The 22,815-nt window shown below is 31.1% G+C and overlaps 1 protein-coding gene and 1 pseudogene across 1 annotated transcript; one reads left to right on the forward strand and one right to left on the reverse strand.

Moving 5' to 3' along the window:
• Positions 1-2,551: 2,551 nt before the first annotated feature.
• LOC110645571 (cuscuta receptor 1-like) lies at positions 2,552-8,488 on the forward strand. Its single transcript, XM_058142225.1, has 9 exons — positions 2,552-2,964; positions 3,115-3,270; positions 3,376-3,450; positions 3,543-3,605; positions 3,797-3,871; positions 5,331-5,621; positions 5,701-5,838; positions 6,035-6,184; positions 6,276-8,488. Exons 1-9 carry the CDS (start codon positions 2,568-2,570, stop codon positions 8,345-8,347), a joined length of 3,417 nt encoding a protein of 1,138 aa, XP_057998208.1. The 5' UTR covers positions 2,552-2,567; the 3' UTR covers positions 8,348-8,488.
• A 1,157-nt stretch (positions 8,489-9,645) lies between these two features.
• LOC131177257 (protein ANTAGONIST OF LIKE HETEROCHROMATIN PROTEIN 1-like) lies at positions 9,646-10,463 on the reverse strand (annotated as a pseudogene).
• Between the last annotated feature and the right edge of the window lie 12,352 nt (positions 10,464-22,815).

A 22,815-nucleotide genomic window follows, 5' to 3' on the forward strand; every position in this document is an offset into this window, starting at 1 on the left:
TTGAAATTTTAAAATAATAAAAATAATAATATAAAACTTAAAATAATAAAAATAAAATAATAGAACCAATAGTTTATCATCATTAATTTATTTTATTAAATAAATTTAATAAAATAAATTTTTATAGAGTGGAAAACAAGGAAGACTTTTGGCACAAAATGATATTCTTTAAAACCAAATGACACACTCACAAACATACACTACAACAATGATATTCTTTAAAACCAAAAAAATTTCAGTTAAAGGGGACATGAACCACTCTTTATTTAGTATTTCTATTTATTATTATTATTATTTTTTAAAAAAATTTAAATTTTTTTCCCTATATTTTTATGTTTTGATTGAACCAATTAACATATTTTTGAAATTTTAATTTAATATTTTTATATAATTATTAATTATTACATTAGAAATATAACTATATTCATTGTATATGTTTCCATTTTTAATATTTTATTATTATTAATTTTTTAAAATTTTTCCCTATTTTTCTACATTTTAATTCCACCAACTAATGTACTTTTTAACTTTAAAAATTAATATTAATTTGTTTATCATTAACTATGATTATATTTTTGGGAATTTAACCATATGAAAGTTCATTACATATTACTTTTTTTATTAGAAATTATAGACGGATCATAAAAGAAAGGGAAAAATATATAAGATTGAAAGTAAATTTCTACCTACTTATGCCTTTATTTTTATCGGGAAAATAATTTCTTAGGCAAAAGGCTATGTTGAATTATATATATATACCGAAAATAAGATTAGTCGACCTCTTTATAAAATGGAAAATTTTAATTAAATATTGATAATTTATTTTATAAAATTTAACGTGATTGGTAATTTAAAGTGATTGATGATGGGATTGACTTTTAATTCAAGGTCTCCCATAACAGTTTTCTTAAATAATAAGATATAATAAAATAAAAGAGAAGTCTTGCTTGTGGTGGAAAATAATGGCATTTGATAATGAATATAGACTGAAAAAAAGGAAGACTTGTGATAGAAACCAAACAACACGCTCAACATGCACCACAGATTTTTCTTGCCTATCAATGACAGACTTTCATTGAAGAAGTTAACAATTGTAAAAATGCACTGATGATATCGAAGAAGACAATAATATCTCGAGATAGATTTGAAAACTGAATAATTATTTAGCTGAATTTGCATATTATTATTATTATTATTATTTAAAAATTCAGTTAAATTTTGTGTTATATTGAATTCAAAGTTAATTCATCATTATTGTTAAAAAATAGATTAAAAAATATATATATCATAATTATTTTGGAAAATACATAAGCAAATGAATGAAATGATATAAGAAATCTAAAAATTTATATAGTTAAGTCAAAGTCTCCTTAAAAGTTAAAAGGATCAATAATGGAATGAATCCATATCTCAACATTAGTAGTTTAGTCTACTGAACCAAACAGCACTGCAAATGTTTCATGCAACGCCAAGATCCAAACAAATATTAAAACTTTTACTTGAAATTTTAAAATAATAAAAATAATAATATAAAACTTAAAATAATAAAAATAAAATAATAGAACCAATAGTTTATCATCATTAATTTATTTTATTAAATAAATTTAATAAAATAAATTTTTATAGAGTGGAAAACAAGGAAGACTTTTGGCGCAAAATGATATTCTTTAAACCAAATGACACGCTCACAAACATACACTACCACAATGATATAGACTTTTATCGAAGATGTTAACAATGATGAAATGTCCTTACCATTTAATTAAGAAGACATTAATATCTGGAGTGATTGATTTGAGAATTGAGTAATTATTTAATTTAATTTATATTATATTATTATTTTATTATTTAACATTGTAAAAAAAATTTAATTAAATTTTACATTAAAAACAAATTTGTTATGGATTACAGCAATCTTAATTATATCAAAGAACTACTCAATTTAAAAGTTTAAACTTATAGGTAAATATATATATATAATTGTGTTTAAGATAAATGTATACAATATTATTTTTTTATTTGATTTGTATGCAATACTGTTACGTAACTTAATTCAGGTTTTTTTTCCTTGTATTTTTTTTTTATTTTATAAAAAATTAAAGTAGGAATCAAGATATTTTTATTAAGAGATATTTAGCGATAATTTATATTATTTCTTTTCTTAATTCTTCTTTTAAAAGTAATCTATATGAAATTATTTAATTTACATAAAACAATATAAACTAATTAAAAGAGAAGTGATGCTTCTTGTGGAAAATAATTACATTTGATAATGAATATATAATGGAAAAATATAGAATGGAACAAGAGGAAGACTTTGTGGTTCAAAATGATACCTTTTAAAACCAAATAATACGCTCATTAAATATACATCACATCAATGATGTTAACAATTATGAAAATGAAATCATCATTTAATTAAGAAGACTTTAATTAGACATTATTTTTCATGAGATAGTTTAATTTAATTACAAATGCATAAAGCCATGACCCTATATCTATAAAAGGCTAAAGCTTATGCATTCTAAGATCACAGCAAGAGATACATAGCAAATAGCAATATTCAAATGGAGGTAATTAAGGAGTGCTTTTGGGTATTACTAGTGATGATGATTTTATCATTGTATGGGAGTCGACGCTCTAATGGTTGTTGGGAGCATGAGAGAATTGCTCTCTTGCAACTCCAGGATCATTTCAATTATTCTCCTCAGTTTGACAATTATTATTATTGGTCGTATTACAACTATTATTCTGACAATGCTGACGATGTCAGGTGCTGTAACTGGGAAAGAGTCAGGTGCAGTGCCGCTACAGGGCATGTTACCCAACTCTTACTTGGGGAAATAAGAGGTTGGAATTCCTTCGAACATTGGTATCTAAATGCCTCTTTGTTTCTTCCCTTCCAACAGCTGAAGCAGCTTGACTTATCCGATAACAACATAGCTGGTTGCCTGAAGAATGAAGGTCTGTCTGTCTATTTCATTACTAAAATTAATAATAATCCCAATTAAATCAGTATTTGGAAATCCATCAAAGTGCACTTTATACTATCTTTTTCTTTTTTTTTTTATCTACTTTTTTATTTATTAATTTTTTTTTCTTCTCTTTATGCAGGTTTTGAAAAGTTATCAACGCTTGAGAATTTGGAGTTTCTTAATTTAGGTGTTAATAACTTCAACACTAACATTTTATCATCTCTAAGTCATCTCTCATCTTTGAAATATTTATATCTATATGAAAATGCAATGAAAGGAAGAATTGATATTCAAGGTGAGTATTACTATCCTTCTCTATCTTTATGTGTCTCACACAACACACAAATCACACCATTATCCCTATTTCACATTTAACGCTTATTATTACTAATGCGTGTAGAATTGAATAATCTAACAAATCTAAAAGAGTTGGATCTAATGGCCAATGAAATTGAAGGCTTTAATTCTTTACACGGTATGAATAATTATTTCTATAGAGCATTTATTTCGTTTTGTTAAATAAGTAAAAAAAAAAAAATTAATGTATAACTGTTTTTATATATGCAGGTGCTGAAAAATTACCAAATATGAGCAATCTAGAATATCTTTATTTGAGTTACAATAACTTTGGTAATGATATTTTATCATCCATTAAGGGGCTCTAATCTCTCAAAACTCTATGGATAGGATATAATCTATTGAAAGGACCATTCAATTTGACAGGTTAGATATTTTTCCTCCCTTTTGATGAAGTTACTAATTGATTCAATTGCTCAGTATTCATAATCATTTAATTATTTTGAGCTTTTTTTACTAATCAGAATTGGATGCGATGAGCAATCTAGAGGAGTTGGACTTGAGCGGAAATAACATTACAAAATTTATCAGCTCAAGAGGTATTGATTACATACTAATTTAACTTTTTTTATTTTTTATTATTTTAAAAACAGAAATTTAAAATTGATATTTAGTTCTTTCCTTTTTGAAACCATTGGTATTTAGTTAAACGTACAATAATATTTTAAAATATTATTAAAAACTATTTCCACAATTATACATTCGGAGATTTTTCTTAACTTACTGTCTAAAAACTTTCCTTATATAAGAAAGGGAACGTGACTAAATACACATATGGTAAATATTTGAGTTAATTTACTTTGTACTTTTTAACATTAAAATTAAATCTGAATAATTTATTTTTATTTTTTAAATATAAATTTGTTAGTTTGCGAGAACTCATATTTACATTTATATGATATTTTTTTTTCTAATAAAATTTTCTGAATGTGTCCCCAACCATAACACCTTTATTGTATATATTTTTTTAATTATTTTTAATGATAATACATTTTAATTTGATTTATCAATTCGATTTAAAATTAAAAATAATCTCAACACAATGTAATCAATAACTTGTTTCAATCTATACAAAATTTAAAATAATCTACATTTAAATGATTCTAAAAAATTAATGAATAGTCCAATATTCATATTAATGGATCTAAAAAATAAATACATACAGTAAATATTTGGATTAATTTACTTTATACCTTGTATCAGTATTGTGCACTTTTTTAAAGTTACTCAAATTTTTTATCTCGTGACTTCAAATATCGCCTCTGATTTATGGGGAAATGGGTGCTTTTGCCACAAATGAGTTAAAAAAAAAAAAAGCGTTGTCCACTGCGCGCCTAAAATTTTTGACTGAAAAAAAGATTTATTTTAAAGAAAATTAAGAAAAATAAAAGCTTTTTTTTTTTTTTTAATATGCAAACTCTCTGTCTCTGAATGTTTTCCCCTAAGCTCTCATCCCTCCTTCAAACTTCATCAACTGATGATGGGCTGTGAAATTTTTTTTTTTTACTAGTGTGTATTTGTCTTATTAATTTTTTTTACTATATAAATTATAATTCCATTATAATATTGTAAATGGTTATTTATTATAGTTAAATATCATTTATAATATTAATATATTTTAATATTTTTTATACAATTAACTCTAATTGGAACTCAAACTCGAGATTGCACAATTTGGAAAATACTCCAATACCACTGAAAATACATTTTAGTTTAATAGTGTTATGCTAATAATTCATTATTTTTATGTTCTATATCATACTTTTCATGCAATTATTTATATAACAAATCCATAATATTCATAAAAATATATATTATTATTTGCGTGTTTAATATGTGGCTAGTGTGTGGATCTACCCCATTTTTGAAATTTGTTTTAATTTTTGTCCAAATTGCACCACTAGATTGAATTTTTTTTAATCAATGATTTTTTTTCATAAAATAAATATTGAATATGTTATGAAATTTGTTTTATTTTAACTTTATTCTCACTTGTAGAAATCAGAAGTCCAAAAAATTTGAGCATCCTTTATTTAGATGACATCACCGTAGAAGGAAGAAGCATGCTATTAGAATCATTGGGAGCATTGACCCATCTCAGGACCCTATATGTGAGATGGAGTAATTTCAAAGGGACAATATTGTCATTGGGAGCATTGGCCCAACTCAAGACCCTAGATATGAGTGGGAGTAATTTCAAAGGGACAATATTGTCATTGGGAGCATTGGCCCAACTCAAGACCCTATATATGAGATGGAGTAATTTCAAAGGGACAATATTTGATCAAGGTTAGTACGTAATTAAATATGCATATAACAATTGCACTACTTTCACGAAAAATTAAAATTTGCTGCTTCTTTTAAACAGGTTCTAAAGTGATAAATGTGAAAGAGCTATATTTAGACGGGTCTTCCCTGGATGAAAACCTTCTCCAAAGTCTTGAAGTATTATCTTCTCTTAGGCTTTTGTCTTTAGTTGAATTGAATTGCACCCTACCAATCCAAGGTAAATTTGTTTTCTAATATCGCTCTTTTACAAAGAAAAATGATTCCATCTTAATTTGGTAGATAATACAAGGTTAAACTTCACATTAAAGACTAATATAACATTATCCTTTCCTAATATATATTTGAATTTATTATTATTTAATTGATTATTATTATTATTATTATTATTATTATTATTATTATTATTATTGTAGGCTTGCCACATCTGAAGGATTTGGAGCATTTGTATTTGAATTACTCTATTGTCAACAGTAATTTTCTACAATCAATTGGAGAGTTGTCCTCCCTTCAAACATTATCATTGCACAATTGTGGACTTAATAGTGCAACGTTTCTAAACCAAGGTAAACTGAATATGGCATTTCTCAATTTGAGATCTCTTTCATCTTAATTAAAGATTTTAGCTAAAGGTTTTAATAAATGAATTATTTTCAGGTTTGTGCGAATTAATACATCTCCAAATGCTAGATATTAGCTACAATGATTTCAGTGGCAGCTTGCCTTTGTGTCTAGTGAATTTGACATCCCTTCAATGGCTAGATCTCTCTTCCAATCACTTTATTGGGAACATCTCTTCATCTCCACTTATGGGTCTAAAAAATCTGGAACATTTATCACTCTCAAACAATCTTTTCCAAATCCCAATCTCATTAAGTTCATTTTTCAACCATTCAAAACTCAAGAACTTGGATGCTTGGGGTAACAAAATATATGCAGAATTTGAACCCAATCATCAGAATTTGAACCCAATGTTTCAGTTAGAGATGCTTATTTTATCTGGCCGTGTATATTGTGGAGCATTCCCCAAATTCCTCTATCATCAATATAACCTACAACTTGTTGATCTATCACATATTCAAATCAAAGAAGGGTTTCCATCTTGGTTGTTACATAACAACACAAAATTAGAATTCCTTTACTTGATCAACAATTCTCTCTCAGGGCCTCTCCAATTACCACTTTATTTTCATACGAATTTGTCAAACTTAGATATCTCAGACAATTGCTTCCAAGGTTATATTGCACCAATGATAGGAACATATCTGCCAAGAGTAAGATATGTAAACATGTCGGGAAATGGTTTTAGAGGTAGTATTCCCTCTTCATTTGGAAATATGAGCTTACTGCAAACCTTAGACTTATCCAACAATAAATTGTCAGGTAGTATACCAGAGTATTTAACCATTGGTTGTATCTCATTAGTTGAGCTCATACTTTCAAACAACAGTTTACAAGGCCAAATATTTTCTAGAACCTTTAACTTAAGATTTTTGGGAGAGTTACAATTGGATGGCAATCAATTCACTGGCAGCATTCCACATAGCTTGTTTAACTGCACTTTTTTACGAGTGTTGGATCTTAGTCATAACGACATATCCGGTAAAATTCCATGGTGGTTGGGGGACATGTCTTATCTTGAGATTTTGGATCTTTCAATGAATAATATCTCTGGAAATCTACCATCTAACTTTTGCCATACAAACATACAAAAACTTTATTTGTCTAGAAATGGGCTGCAAGGATCTTTGAAGGATGCATTTTATGGTTGCTTTGAGCTGATTGTGTTAGATCTTAGCCATAATAATGTGACTGGAAGCATTCCGCCTTGGATTGGAAAATTTTCTCAATTGAGCTATCTAATCTTGGGTCACAACAATATTGAAGCGAAAATCCCAATTCAGTTGTGCAATTTGACTCAATTAAGTTTGATTGATCTTTCTCATAATCATCTTTCTGGTCCTATTCTCCCTTGCTTAAGATCTACAAGCAACTCATATAGGCAACAAGATGGTTCATATAATGCTTCTGCTCCTGTTTCTATGGATGAACCTTTAGAGTTTACAACAAAGAGTATATCCTATTCTTACCAAGGAAGCATGCTATCTTACTTCTCTGGAATTGATCTCTCATGCAACCATTTGACAGGCCGAATTCCTACTGAAATTGGAAACCTCAATGAGATCCATGTTCTAAATTTGTCTCATAACAGTTTGACAGGAGAAATTCCAGCATCATTTTCCAACTTACACCAAATTGAGAGTTTGGATCTTTCATACAACAACTTGAAAGGAAGCATTCCTTCTCAGCTTACTGAGTTAAATTTTTTGGCTGTTTTTAATGTGTCATACAATAATTTATCTGGCAAGATACCCGATGTTAAACAATTTGCAACATTTGATGAAAGCAGCTATCGAGGAAACCTTTTTCTCTATGGATGTCCATTGATGAAAAATTGTACTGAAATATCATTACCTCCATCAAAATCAAGAACTTCAATTGAGAATAAAGAAAGCAGTTGCTTCATCGATAAGGATGCTTTCCATGCGAGTTTTGGGGTGACTTACATTATGGTGTTGTTGGTAATAGCTGCAGTTTTGTACATAAATCCATATTGGCGACAAGTATGGTTTTACTACATTGAGGTGAGTACAAACAATTGCTACTATTTTATTATAGACAATCTTGCTTTTTTGTCCAAGTTTAGATTTTGTAACTTTTGTAAATGAAATTTATTATGCAAATATTATGTAGGTTCTTTTTTTTTTTTTTTAATTTACTTCAATTAACCAAGAGATTGAATCTCAACCAGTGATGTAAAACCTGTGTTTAGAATACTATATTTGCTCCTAGCATTGAATTTTTTTTAAGCCTATGCTTAAGAAAGCTGCTACATGGTCTATTATTTTATTTCTTTAACAATATGATTGAACTTATTAATATCTAAATTAGATTAATTTTATGCAAATACTATCAAAGAAAGGACTGAGCAAAGCAATTCTTTCTGGTTTGTTCGATAGATGGCTAATTATTATGCCTAATCCAAATTTGTACAATCCGAGAAGAGCTAATTTTCTCCCAAAAAATAATCTCAAAGAAAAAAGAAGAACAACTTAAACTGTTTTAAGAAATTTACACAATTGTTTATATATATATATTGGAAATGCCATAATTTATCAGGCAATCATTCAACTGCTTACTATTAATCATTAAGTGCTAAATGCTAAATGTAACACAAGTAAGGGTCCAATAAAATAATAATATTGGTTAAAAAAATTGAATAAAACTATTATTTTATCTTATTATACCATATCTTCCTTTACCTAACCTTGCATTATTTTACTGAACTTTCCTTCACCCCATCCAAACAAACACTTAAATTTGCATCATACGTCTTTTAGAGTAGACCCATTCGGACTAATTCAACCTCTGAATTGTAATGGTTTCCACCTGGGCGTCACGTGAACTAAATTAGACTAAAACGCTCAAAAGCCAAAACCATGATTAAACCATCTTGAACTGAAACCGACTGAAACAACTTAAACTAATCCAGTTTCGATTCATCCTTTGTCGCAATTTAAATCTGTCAGTTCCAGCCCCAGGTGGGCTGCTATACTCTTGAGGGCCTAAACTTTTACACTTATCCATCAGTTTGTTTCCATCTATCTATGGCTTATGAAAATAGAACAATTAGTTGGCCCAACCATAATCAATCAAGTTGTTGGCCCTGAATAATGATCCCTGGTTTAACTTTTTCCATTTGCTAACTTCAGGGTTCTAAAACTTCCTATCCTGCCGTGTCAGGCAAGTGATTCGTAGGAAGCACCGAAACTGAAGTTGTGACCTTCAGTGAAATGAATTTAATCTGAGAGATCCTCCTGTAAAACTCCCTGACATTTACCAACACCCGTAGTTGGGTACCTTTCCTAAGTGAACATCTAAACAAGGCAGAATCCAGAATCACAGATAATTGTTCCTACAACATCAAATTTATAATTCCAGCAACAAGCCAACAGCTGCCTTTTATTTACAGAAAAGAAAGCAGAGCAAACTACCTATACTACTACTGCTAAGACCAGTATAGTTACTAGCATTATTTACTTTCTAATGCTTACCCAACTCAAGTGCTTAGCAAGCGCATACCTGGTCCTCTCCCCTCTCCCATCTGCCTCTCCTTCGAAAATAGGCAGTTCCTCCTCCCGTAGAATGCGTCCTACGCTCTCCTCTGGCAATGGCTCACTATACTTTATTAGAAAATTATGCAGCAAACAACCCATCACAATCACAAATGGGAAATTTTCAACGCAGTCCTCTTTCCACCTCCTCGCCAACAGCTGCCAGCGAGCTTTAACTCTCCCAAACGCATTGCCAACCAATCCCATTGCTCTGCCATGTGCATCATTGAACTCCCTTTCTGCTGAACCGAAACTATCCTCCTCATTGGGCCTAATAAAAGGAGTTAATAGCCACGGCAACCAAGGGAAACATGAAACCCCCCAGTATGTATTGGGGAATTGAATTGCTTTCAGTAAGCTGATAACAAGCCCCGTTTAGTTACTCCCTTGATCCTTCCACACGAGAATAGAGCTTTGTTTGGGTGAAGATGGATTCCGGCTCCATTGTGCAAGGCCAACCAGATTGCCACTTTGATTGTCTTTTCTATATGTCTTTGATGAAAAAAATGATAATAACAAAATTAGAGTAGCATTCCTATAAATTGAAAAAAAAAAAGAAAAAAAAGAACAAATTAGAGTAGCAAACAAACTGGGCAAGTGCTGATTTGAATCATCTGGATTCAAATTATAAAAATAAGCCACCACACACATCTTTTACTACGTACCTCATGACTTTTAAAGAAACTAAATTAAATTATTTTTGCAAGCCATTGTTTAAGGTTTAGCTTTTGTAGGTGTGGACTCAGCTTTTCGCTAAAGTTTAGCTTTCCTTAAAAGGGTCAATAATGGATTAATTTTCAATCCATATCTCAACATTAATAGTTTAGTATACTGAACCAAACAGCACGGCATATGTTTGATGCGATGCACACAACGTCAAGGTTCAAAAAAAATTAAAAATATTACTGGAAATTTTAAAATAATAAAAATAAAAAAAATTATAATTATAACTATGCATACGACAAAGGCGGGTAAAAAAAAGAGAGGGCCAAGCCCAATAAAAATATTGCTTCATTGAACATGGAGTGAAAGAAGGGGGAGACTTTTGACAAAGAAAAAATAATATTCTTTAAAATCAAATAGCACGCTTACAAACATATACCACATTAATGATATAGACTTCTATTGAGGATGTTAATGACGAAATGTACTCATCATTTAATTAAGAAGACATTAATATCTGGAATGATTGATTTGAGAACTGAGTAATTATTTAACTTAATTTATATCATTTTATTATTATGAACAAAAAATTTTCAATTTTTTTTTGTGTTAAAAATAAATTTACTATGAATTTCAATATCCTTAATCAACCTAAAAAGTTAAGCTTATAGGTGAGGGTGTTTTATATCTCTATTAACTTAAACTTTTCTAAGTCTTAATGCCAAATCGATTTCAAAATGAATTATGAAAATTTAAAGCTAAAGTCTGCTTACAGGTTTGTATCAATAAATGGAATGATTAGCTAATTCATATCACTAATATGATGAAATGTAAACTGAACCAAACAGCACGACAGCCGCTTGAATATTAATAATATTAATTTCAACAAAATTAGAATATTAATTAAAAAATTAAAATAAAATTTAATTAATAAATTAAAATATAAAATATTAGTAAAATGTCGATCAAAAATCTCAAATCTCTATTCATTATTTTAAATTTCAAATAGGGTTTTATATATTAAATTTCTCAAATTTTACAAATTCACTTTATTTAATCTCTTAATTTATGATTTTGAATAATCAATCTAATAAATGACGTTTTATAAAAATATAATTTAATTTCTTTCACTGTTTTTAACCATAAAAAATGTAATTCACAATTATTTCATATGCGCTTATTTAAAAAAATTAAAAAAAAAAGTAATTATAAACTATAAAATTTTGTTAAAAATTAAATAATTATAGTTACAAATTTAAAATTTTAAGTCATATATAATTTTGCATAAAAAACACAAAAAAATATTAAAATAATAATAATAATAAAAATCTTAGAAACTGCAGATGCATGGTCATTTTTCTTGCCGACCAATGATAGACTTTCATTGAAGAAGTTAACAATTGTAAAAAATGCTGATAAATTTAGGTAATTGTCTATGAACTTATTTAATTATAACATTACAATTCATTAACTTAAAAATGTAACATAAAACTCCATCAACTTTCAAATTTTATATAATAAAATCCCTCTAACCTCTAATTACTGGTTTTTCAGTTAAACGCTGACCTTGACAGTTCTAGCATGGAGCTTAGTCAGTATTTCTCTTTTCTCTTTCAAGTCATATGTAAATTGAATCATTCTTCTCCCTGTAGATAGAATAATTTTTCACATATAGAGAAAATAATTGGAAGACTTGTGATAGAAACCAAACAACACGCTCAACAGAAATTGCTAAAAAATATATATAACTGCGTTTAAGAGATCTTCATTTTAAATTGCTAAAAAATAGAAAAAAAAATTATATCATAATTATTATGGAAAATGATATAAAAAATTTAAAAATTTATATAGTTGACTTAAAGTCAAAGTCTCCTTTTAGGTTTGTATTTTGTATCAATAGAGGAAATGATCAAATCCATATCGATAATATGATGATATGTAAACTGAACCAAACAGCACGGCAGCCACTTGATGCAATGCATGGAAAAAGCCAACATCCAATAGAACATTAAAAATAATATAAATTAAAAATTAAAAAAATACTTAATTAATAAATTAAATAATTATAGTTACAAATTTAAAATTTTAAGTCATATATAATTTTGCGTAAAAAACACAAAAAATATTAAAATAATAATAATAAAAATCTTAGAACCTGCAGATGCATGGTCGATTTTTCTTGCCGATCAATGATAGACTTTCATCGAAGAAGTTAATGATTGTAAAAATACGGATAAATTTAGATAATTGTCCATGAACTTATTTAGTTGTAACATTACAGTCCCTTAACTTAAAAATGTAACATAGGTAGTCCGTACAATTTACTGTTCCGACAACTCATATCTGTTCGGACAGTCAAAATGTCTGGAACTACACTTAAACTATAATGAGGAGGCATAAATTAATGAAATAAATATTAAAAAAAATATAGGAAAAATTTTGAGAAATAAAATAAAATTTAAAGAATTTATTAAATGGTATAAAAAAAAATAAAAATAATCCGATGAGCACCATGAAAGGCATTTTGGTCATTTCACCCCTAGAGGTGAATTTTGACTTAAATGTCAAATTAAAATTTGGAAATAGAATAATTAACATAAATTAATTTTATGAATTTAAATTTGAAAAATAAGAAGAGAAAGAAGAAGAAAAGAAAAGAAAAGAAAAGGAAAGAAAAGAAAAGAAAGGAAATAGATTTATGAAATTTAAAAACAATAAAGTACATATATATATATATATATATATATATATATAAATAACCACAAGAGACAAAACCCCCCACCAACCATCTTCTTCTTCCTCTTCTCTCTCTCTCCTTGCCGTCTCCCTTGCTCTCTCCCTCCCCACCATTGTTATCAAGCTTAAAGCTTGATTTCCCAAGCTTTTACTCACCAAAACCCATAGACCCCTTCACAAAAAATTTAGCCCACACCATAAGGAAGCTTTAGATACCCATAAGAAGAAGAAAGATTAAAGTTTGAAGTGGGTCACAAGAGGTTAGTGCACTAATCCCTCTTCTTCTCTTTATTAAACATGAAAAGCATGTTTAGCTAAGCATAAATACCATTAAAACAAAACGAAAATCTAGAGGAAAGAACCCTTGAATTTTTGGCAGCCATGGAACTTGAAGTTTATTGCTTTTAAGTGATGAAAAATGGTTCCATGAGAATGTGTAATTAGTTGAAATGTTTGGGTGTTTGATTGTGTAGTGTTGTGTAAATTTGAAACTTTGAAAACTAGGGTTTGTGTAAATGTTGAGGACTTTGTGTAAAATGTTGAAATTGATCTATTGGGATGAGATTGTTGCTTATAGAAGTGTATTACATGCAAATTGAAGTAAGGAAGTTGGAGGAGATTGAGTTTTGGAAGTGTCAATTTTCTGCAGGTTGTGTTTGTTGAGGGCAGTGTACATTTTAGGCCATAAATAAAATTGTGTGACTCCAATTGGTATGAGGCCAATTGGAGGTGAAAATAGACCCAAAATAGCCCATTTTCCATGAAGAAACCATGCCCAAATTCTGTCCAAAACTTGACCTAAATACTGCCCAAATTCGGATTTCCTTGCAACCCAACCCAGAAAATGACCAAATAAACAATACGTGTTCATTTGGTTATAACTCTCTCTATACTGGTCCAAATGACCTAAAATTTTAACCATGGAAAGTTTAGACATAGGGCTACACTTTTTATGAAGACCACTTAACCCAGTTTTTCCTTTAACCAATTCAAATTGTTAGCACAAGTTGGGTCACTGAAACTGCCAACCCAGAAAATGACCAAATGAACAGTACGTGTTCATTTGGTCATAACTCTCTCTATACTGGTCCAAATGACCTAAAATTTTAACCATGGAAAGTTTAGACATAGGGCTACACTTTTTATGAAGACCACTTAACACAGTTTTGCCTTTAACAAATTCAAATTGTTAGCACAATTTGGGTCACTGAAACTGCCAACCCAGAAAATGACCAAATGAATACGTATGAAGACCACTTAACCCAGTTTTGCCTTTAACAAATTCAAATTGTTAGCACAATTTGGGTCACTGAAACTGCCAACCCAGAAAATGACCAAATGAACAGTACGTGTTCATTTGGTCATAACTCTCTCTATACTGGTCCAAATGACCTAAAATTTTAACCATGGAAAGTTTAGACATAGGGCTACACTTTTCATGAAGACCACTTAACCCAGTTTTGCCTTTAACAAATTCAAATTGTTAGCACAATTTGGGTCACTGAAACTGCCAACCCAGAAAATGACCAAATGAATAAAGACGTGTTCATTTGGTCATAACTCTCTCTATACTAGTCCAAATAACCTAAAATTTTAACCATGGAAAGTTTAGACATAGGGCTACACTTTTCATGAAGACCACTTAACCCAGTTTTGCCTTTAACCAATTCAAATTGTTAGCAAAAGTTGGGTCACTGAAACTGCCAACCCAGAAAATGTCCCAAAATACTATTCCTTTGGTATTTTGACCATAACTTGAGTTCTATAACCCCAAACTCAATGATTCAAAAACTGAAATTCAAGTTTAAACATAGAGGAGCAATTGTTATGAAGGAATTGTGACTAAATAGACATCCCAACCTAGTCAAATTCCTAGATAAAGATAACACATCAACATGAACCTAAAGAAAGGTTCATGGGAAAAATGCTATATAGGATAATTAAAATACTCATAAGGAAAATTTAATATTAAAAATGATATGAATATGTAAATTAGGACTAATGTCCTATTAATATGAAATTTAGGGTACCAATGAACAGTACTAGATAATAGTAATAGTGAATAGTGCTAAATTAATTAAAAATATTTAATTGCCCATAGTATACCTAGACTTATTTATTTACTTGGATAAATTGGTATACCAATTAGGGACTACAGATAGCGATCGCCAACGAGAAAATCATGATGAACCGACAATATATGTCGGTATGATTGTTCTACAATATATGCCTACTTTATTTCTGGCTTTACAAGCTCGCCAATGCCTCGTGCCTCGTGCAATACCGCCTCGTGCTGACGAGACGTATACTAGATAGACATATGGTCTGTCAGCCAAAGATACACCCGTACATCCAGCTTTTATAATTTGTTATAGGTTTTCTTGGGCAATCAAAAAATAATTAATTAAGACTTAAAATACAATAAGTAATCATAAAAGATCCCAATAATGTTAATTATTTCCAAAGAGCAATAAAAATGTAAAATACCCAGAAATTATGAGTTGCATATATTATTTCAAATTATTAAATTATTGTTATTATAAATTATGCACCACTAAGCGTTATGCTTAGCGCGTTGGTTTTCCATCGCGTGTAATTGGAGATCGCAGCGTGATAGCACGATGAGTGCACTATGAGCTTTGATCAGATCTGCCATTGTCCAGAGTCACCTCACCGGTCTATTATATTTTGGTAGGGCCCATATATAGACTAGTATTTTGGTTCATTATGTTTAGTCATGATGTAATTACTAGTTTATGATGTATTTCATTTTGGACTTGTAATTAAACTTTGAGATTGAAATGAAAACTTGTAATTTATTATCTATGAATTTCTATATGAATGCAATAGATAATACTTCATTTTGAGATCTCATAAATAATTGTAAATGATATGATACATGAGAATATGATATGGAAATGTGTAAAATGAATATGGACATGTTAACAGGTGATTAGTGGAATCCGCCAGATGCTAATAAAATAAGGGAGGCTCTGTCCGGGTCTCCACAGAAATAAGATATATAAAAAAAAAATTTCTACACATAGAATACATGTTTTAAATGACATCAAAAGTTTACAATAGATATGATAAAACAAGATAGGGTGCTTCGGCACCGAATGTGGCACTTCTTGCTCGGCTATACGGTAGACGGGTAAGGGGCGTCACATTTAGTGGTATCAGAGCAGAGGTTTAGGCGGTCCTAGACCTAGATAGATAGAAAGAAATAGTTGCATCACTTGCATGGGCCTTTAAATAGAGTCGAGGTGACACTAATGCAGATCTGTTCTTTGTCTGTTTTATAGGATCGATGGCATCTGATCCTTCAGAGCACGGACCTCCGAGACCGATAGAGGAGGAAGTAGAGAGTCACGCACCTGCTCCTAGTCGGGGGAGAAGTGGTAGTAGAGCAGAGTCATCTCGAGGTACTGTGAGTAGGGCACAGCAGGCCTTCTATGAACAGATGACACAGCTGTTCCGTCAGTTCGCCGGAGCCATTCCCCAGCCACAGCCACCTCCACCTCCACAGCCACAGCCACAGCCACCTCCACCTCCACAGCCACAGCCACAGCCACCTCCACCTCCACAGCCACAGCCACAGCCACCACCACCACCACCACCTGTACAGCCACCTCCACCCCCACAGCCGCAACCTATACACAGATCTCCACTAGAGAGACTGCGAAAGTATGGGGCAATTGACTTCAGAGGTAAGAGGGATGATGATCCAGCCACAGCAGAGTATTGGCTGGAGAGGACAGAGAGGGTATTGCAGCAGTTGCACTGCACCCCAGAGCAGCAGTTGGAGTGTGCTCTATCACTGCTACAGGAGGATGCATATAGATGGTGGGTGACAGTATCTAGAGTAGTACAGCCTGCACAGATCACCTGGGAGTTCTTTCTGGCTGAATTCAGAAAGAAATACATCAGTCATGTGTACTTGGAGGCCAGAAGAAGAGAATTCTCGCACCGAGACAGAGGCAATGATATCTCGAATATGAGCGAATTCGTGAGACTTAGCGAATATGCATTGGAGTTGATGCCAACAGAGGTTGATAAATGCGTAAGATTTGAGGATGGATCGAATGACAACATCAAAGTTGATAGTGACATCTCACCACTTCACGCATTTCTCTCTGTTGATAGCATCACCCTTGATGTGGAGAGTCGAAATGAAGAGCAATCCGAAAGGATAGGCAACGCAAGAGGGGTTCTGGTCCGGCAGTCCCGGTTCACAGACACGGGTAGTAAGAGACCCAAGGAGTCTCAGGGTTAGACCCAAGGTCGGGCAAGAAACAGAAGTCTCGATTTGCTCCAAGGAGAGGAGGAGGACAATCTGGTGCATCAGTGGGTAGTTCACCTGGTGCAGCTACACGGGGATCAGCCCCACCACCTACTTGCGTACATTGTGGTAGACCCCACAGAGGAGAGTGCATTGTTGACAGTGGATGTTTCAGATGTGGGTCTACGGATCACTTCCTGAAGGATTGTCCACAGAGGAACACTAGTGCTCCCACTGCTCCACCTCGATCGAGAGGTCCGCCCAAAGAAGACAGTAGGGTAGGAGATCTGCGAGGCCCGACACCGTGGCACATCACGCAGGCCTACCGCAGAGCAGTCGAGGCAGAGATTAGGTAGCACCTCGTGCTTATGCCATGAGAGCTCGAGATGAGCCAGAGCCAGCTGATGTCATTAGAGGTACATTTTCTTTTTATGACCTGCTAGTATGTGCATTGATTGATCCGGGTTCCACACATTCATATGTGTGCATCACACCACCAGTTGATAGAGGGGTACAAGTAGAGGAGCTAGAGGAGGACATACAAGTCACAAACCCTTTAGGCCATAGTGTCATGGTGAAAAAGGTCTACAAGGGTTGTCCTCTGAAAATACAAGGGTATGAGTTTTTAGCTGACTTGATTGAGCTACCATTCCATGAGTTCGATGTGATATTAGGTATGGACTGGTTATCACGTCATCAGGCGATGGTAGATTGTCGGCTAAAGAGGATGTCACTACAGACAGTAGATGGGGATGTGATTACAGTTGTGGGTGAAGGAACGGGTTGTCTTTCCACCATCATATCAGCCACAACAGCCAGGAGATTGATAAGAAAGGGCTGTGAGGCTTTCTTAGCACATGTGGTTGATACCAGGAAGACTAGCCCAAGCATGCAGGAGATCCCCACTGTATGTGATTTTCCGGATGTGTTTCCGGAAGAGTTGCCGGGTTTGCCACCCGATAGAGAAGTGGAGTTTGCTATAGAGGTTATGCCTGGTACTGCACCAATGTCCATTGCTCCATATAGGATGGCACCTACTGAACTGAGAGAGTTGAAAGTTCAGTTACAGGAGCTACTAGACAAGGGCTTCATACGCCCTAGTGTGTCACCCTGGGGAGCACCAGTGCTATTTGTGAAGAAGAAGGACGGTACCCTTCGGCTATGTATAGACTACCGGCAGCTGAATAAGGTGACTGTGAAAAACAAATACCCTTTACCTAGGGTAGATGACCTGTTTGATCAGTTGAGGGGAGCTGGAGTATTCTCCAAGATAGATCTTAGATCAGGCTATCACCAGTTGAGAGTGAAGGAGACAGATGTTCCTAAAACTGCTTTCAGGACCCGGTATGGACACTATGAGTTCCTAGTGATGCCATTTGGGCTAACAAATGCACCAGCAGCTTTCATGGACCTAATGAACCGCATCTTTCATCCCTACTTGGATCGGTTTGTTGTGGTCTTTATAGATGATATCTTGGTGTATTCTAAGAACCGGGAAGAGCATGATGAACACCTGAGAGTAGTACTACAGACACTGTAAGAAAAGCAGTTGTATGCCAAGTTATCCAAGTGTGACTTCTGGTTGGATGAGATATCCTTTCTTGGACACATTGTGTCAGCAGATGGAATCAGGGTAGATCCAAGGAAGATTGAAGCAATAGTTGAATGGAAGCCTCCCAAAATGTAAATCGAAGCTTTTTGGGGTTAGCTAGATACTACAGAGATTTGTGAAGGATTTTCCTTATAGCAGCCCATCGACTAAGTTCTCTGCATAAGAATGCAAAGTTTGACTAGAATGAAAAATGTCAAACCGTTTTGAGAAGTCAAGGCTATGCTTACGTAAGCTCCGGTGTTGACACGGCAGAGTCGAGAGAAAGACTATGTGATATATAGTGATTCCTCTCACAATGGTCATGGGTGAGTTCTAATGCAGAAGGGAAAGTAGTTGCCTATGCTTCTGGCATACCTAAGGCCACATGAAAAGAACTACCCAACTCATGATCTGAAATTGGCGGCAATAATATTTGCATTGAAGATATGGAGGCATTACCTATATGGTGAGAAGTGTTACATCTACACTGATCACAAGAGTCTAAAGTACTTGCCAACTCAGAAGGAACTCAATCTGAGACAGAGGAGATGGATTGAATTCCTTAAAGACTATGACTGTGTGATCGACTACCATCCTGGGAAAGCAAATATAGTGGCTGACGCCCTAAGCAGGAAGCCCATGATTATTATGGAAAATGATATAAAAATGAATTATGAAAAAAAATAGAAAAAAAAATTATATCATAATTATTATGGAAAATGATATAAAAAATTTAAAAATTTATATAGTTGACTTAAAGTCAAAGTCTCCTTTTAGGTTTGTATTTTGTATCAATAGAGGAAATGATCAATCCATATCGATAATATGATGATATGTAAACTGAACCAAACAGCACGGCAGCCACTTGATGCAATGCATGGAAAAAGCCAACATCCAATAGAACATTAAAAATAATATAAATTAAAAATTAAAAAAATACTTAATTAATAAATTAAAATATAAAATATTAGTAACTAAAATCTCTCTGTTCATTTTAAATTTCAAATAGAGTTTTATATAATAAATTTCTCAAATTTTATAAATTCACTTTATTTTATCTGTTAATTTATGATTTTAAATAATCCATCTAATAAAATGACGTTTCATAAATATATAATTTAATTTCTTTCACAATTTTTAACCATAAAAATGTGTTTATTTAAAATATTAAAAAAACAATTATAAACTATAAAATTTTGTTCAAAATTTAGTGAAAAGATATAATAAAGTAAAAGAGAAGTTTTGCCTGTAGTGAAAAATTAAAAATATTACTGGAAAATTTAAAATAATAAAAATTAAAAAAAAATTATAATTATAACTATGCATACGACAAAGGCGGGTAAAAAAAAGAGAGAGCCAAGCCCAATAAAAATATTGCTTATAGGTGAGGGTGTTTTATATCTCTATTAACTTAAACTTTTCTAAGTCTTAATGCCAAATCGATTTCAAAATGAATTATGAAAATTTAAAGCTAAAGTCTGCTTACAGGTTTGTATCAATAAATGGAATGATTAGCTAATTCATATCACTAATATGATGAAATGTAAACTGAACCAAATTAACAGCACGACAGCCGCTTGAATATTAATAATATTAATTTCAACAAAATTAGAATATTAATTAAAAAATTAAAATAAAATTTAATTAATAAATTAAAATATAAAATATTAGTAAAATGTCGATCAAAAATCTCAAATCTCTATTCATTATTTTAAATTTCAAATAGGGTTTTATATATTAAATTTCTCAAATTTTACAAATTCACTTTATTTAATCTGTTAATTTATGATTTTGAATAATCAATCTAATAAATGACGTTTTATAAAAATATAATTTAATTTCTTTCACAGTTTTTAACCATAAAAAATGTAATTCACAATTATTTCATATGCGGAAATAATTAAATCAATTGCATTGAATCAATTTTAAATTTTAGGTCAGTCTCTATTTGAGAAGAAAGAAAAATTAAATTTATACATGCAATTGACAACTTCTTAGATTCTATCTAACTCGAGATAATTAGTAACCCTTTTAAATTTACACTTAATTTAAAATGTCTTAAATTCAAATGATTAATAAAATTGAAAGGTTAATCCAACCGCTCTAATTTGATTTGATCAATCTGAATTTAGGCTCGAAAACAAAATTAAGAGTTAATTTTTCTGAATAAAGTTAACATTTTTACTCAAAGTTAACAAAATAGAGTTAATTTATAAATTCATCTAAATATGACATGAAATTCTTAAGCAAAATGCAATTCAAAATGACATGGCTCACACCCACCTGAAAAATAATAAAATGGTACATTTTTTATATTAATCAATTTATTTCAAAATTTAAAATTAAATAATACATATTTTTATATTATTTATCAAATATAAAATTATATAAGTTATTATTAAAAATATAAGATAATATATTGTTATATTCTTATAAAAAAATTTAAAATCCTAGTTAATAATTATTTAAAAATTAAAATTTTAATTTAAATTTATATGCACATAATTATTCAAAGTTTTAATGCTATCATCAGGTTCTGTCTTAATGCTTCGTTGTACAATAAAGCATAACATGTAATTTATTATTTATATATGTAGCAATAGCCTCCTTTTTGAATTCCTAAAAAGAAATGATAAAGTCTAGGAAGAGAGTTTAGATCCAACACATACAGTTTTTTTTTCTTTTTTTTTTTTTGTCATTAGGAGATGTATCACAGCTGTTAGTTAACCAAACTAATAACCCCTTAGACCCCGCAATAGCCTGAAAACTACAAAAGCCATATAGTGAACTGGGTCAAATGGTACACTTACAGCCCTTAGGCTCGACCAACACATACAATTTGGCCAATAGAAGCTTAAAAATGTAAATGAATAGGATAATTCATTATAGCTCTAATTGGCATGATTACTTAATGTATCATGTTAATCTGAGTAGAAGAGAAGTTGCAGCTCAATATTGTATTCTAAGGAGATGTTATTTGTTTGGTAAATTTTCTTTATTATTTGGTGATAGTTATTTTCTTATTGCATAAATTCAAGTAGTCCGTTAGGAAATAAAGTATGAATGTTATAAAGACTACTCCAACTTTTGACATGGGAACAAGAAAGAGAAAGTATGCCATTTGATTAATATTTTATAGCTTTCAAAACCAAATAACACGATTCATGATATGAAATTATTTCATTTACGCGGAAGAGAAGTCTTGCAACTTGTGGTAAATAATGAAATACATGATTATGAATATTAGAAAATTATAGGTTTTGATTATGATAGTTATGAGTGAAAAACAAACAACACAATGGCAAGTCAAGTCTCCCTTAAAATGATGAATATGATTTGTGATTCAGAAATGTCATCTTGGCGCGTGAAGACTTTTCTTGCATTGTGATTATTAGGGAAGAAGAAAGAATAACTTTGTGGAATGGACTACCAAAACCATCTAGCACGCATTATTCAGTTAATTTTTAATGAGAGTTTATATAATTTTTTATTATGAATTTTTTTTATTTTAAAAAAATTCAATTTGTGGTATCACAATTTAATACAATTGACCATCATTAATTTTCTTTACAACTGAATTTATACCCTCAAAATCTCAAGGCAAAGAACTAACTTATATAAAATTGTTTAAGAGAATTTTAGTGAATAGTCTATTTCTTTTTTAATTCTTTTTTTAATTAAGAAGTAATTTATATGTTAATTTACACGCAGAAAATATATATTGTGAATTGATAAACTTCAAGTCAAGGT

The sequence above is a fragment of the Hevea brasiliensis genome, unplaced genomic scaffold, assembly GCF_030052815.1.
Source record: "Hevea brasiliensis isolate MT/VB/25A 57/8 unplaced genomic scaffold, ASM3005281v1 Scaf382, whole genome shotgun sequence".
NCBI classification, from domain to species: domain Eukaryota; kingdom Viridiplantae; phylum Streptophyta; class Magnoliopsida; order Malpighiales; family Euphorbiaceae; genus Hevea; species Hevea brasiliensis.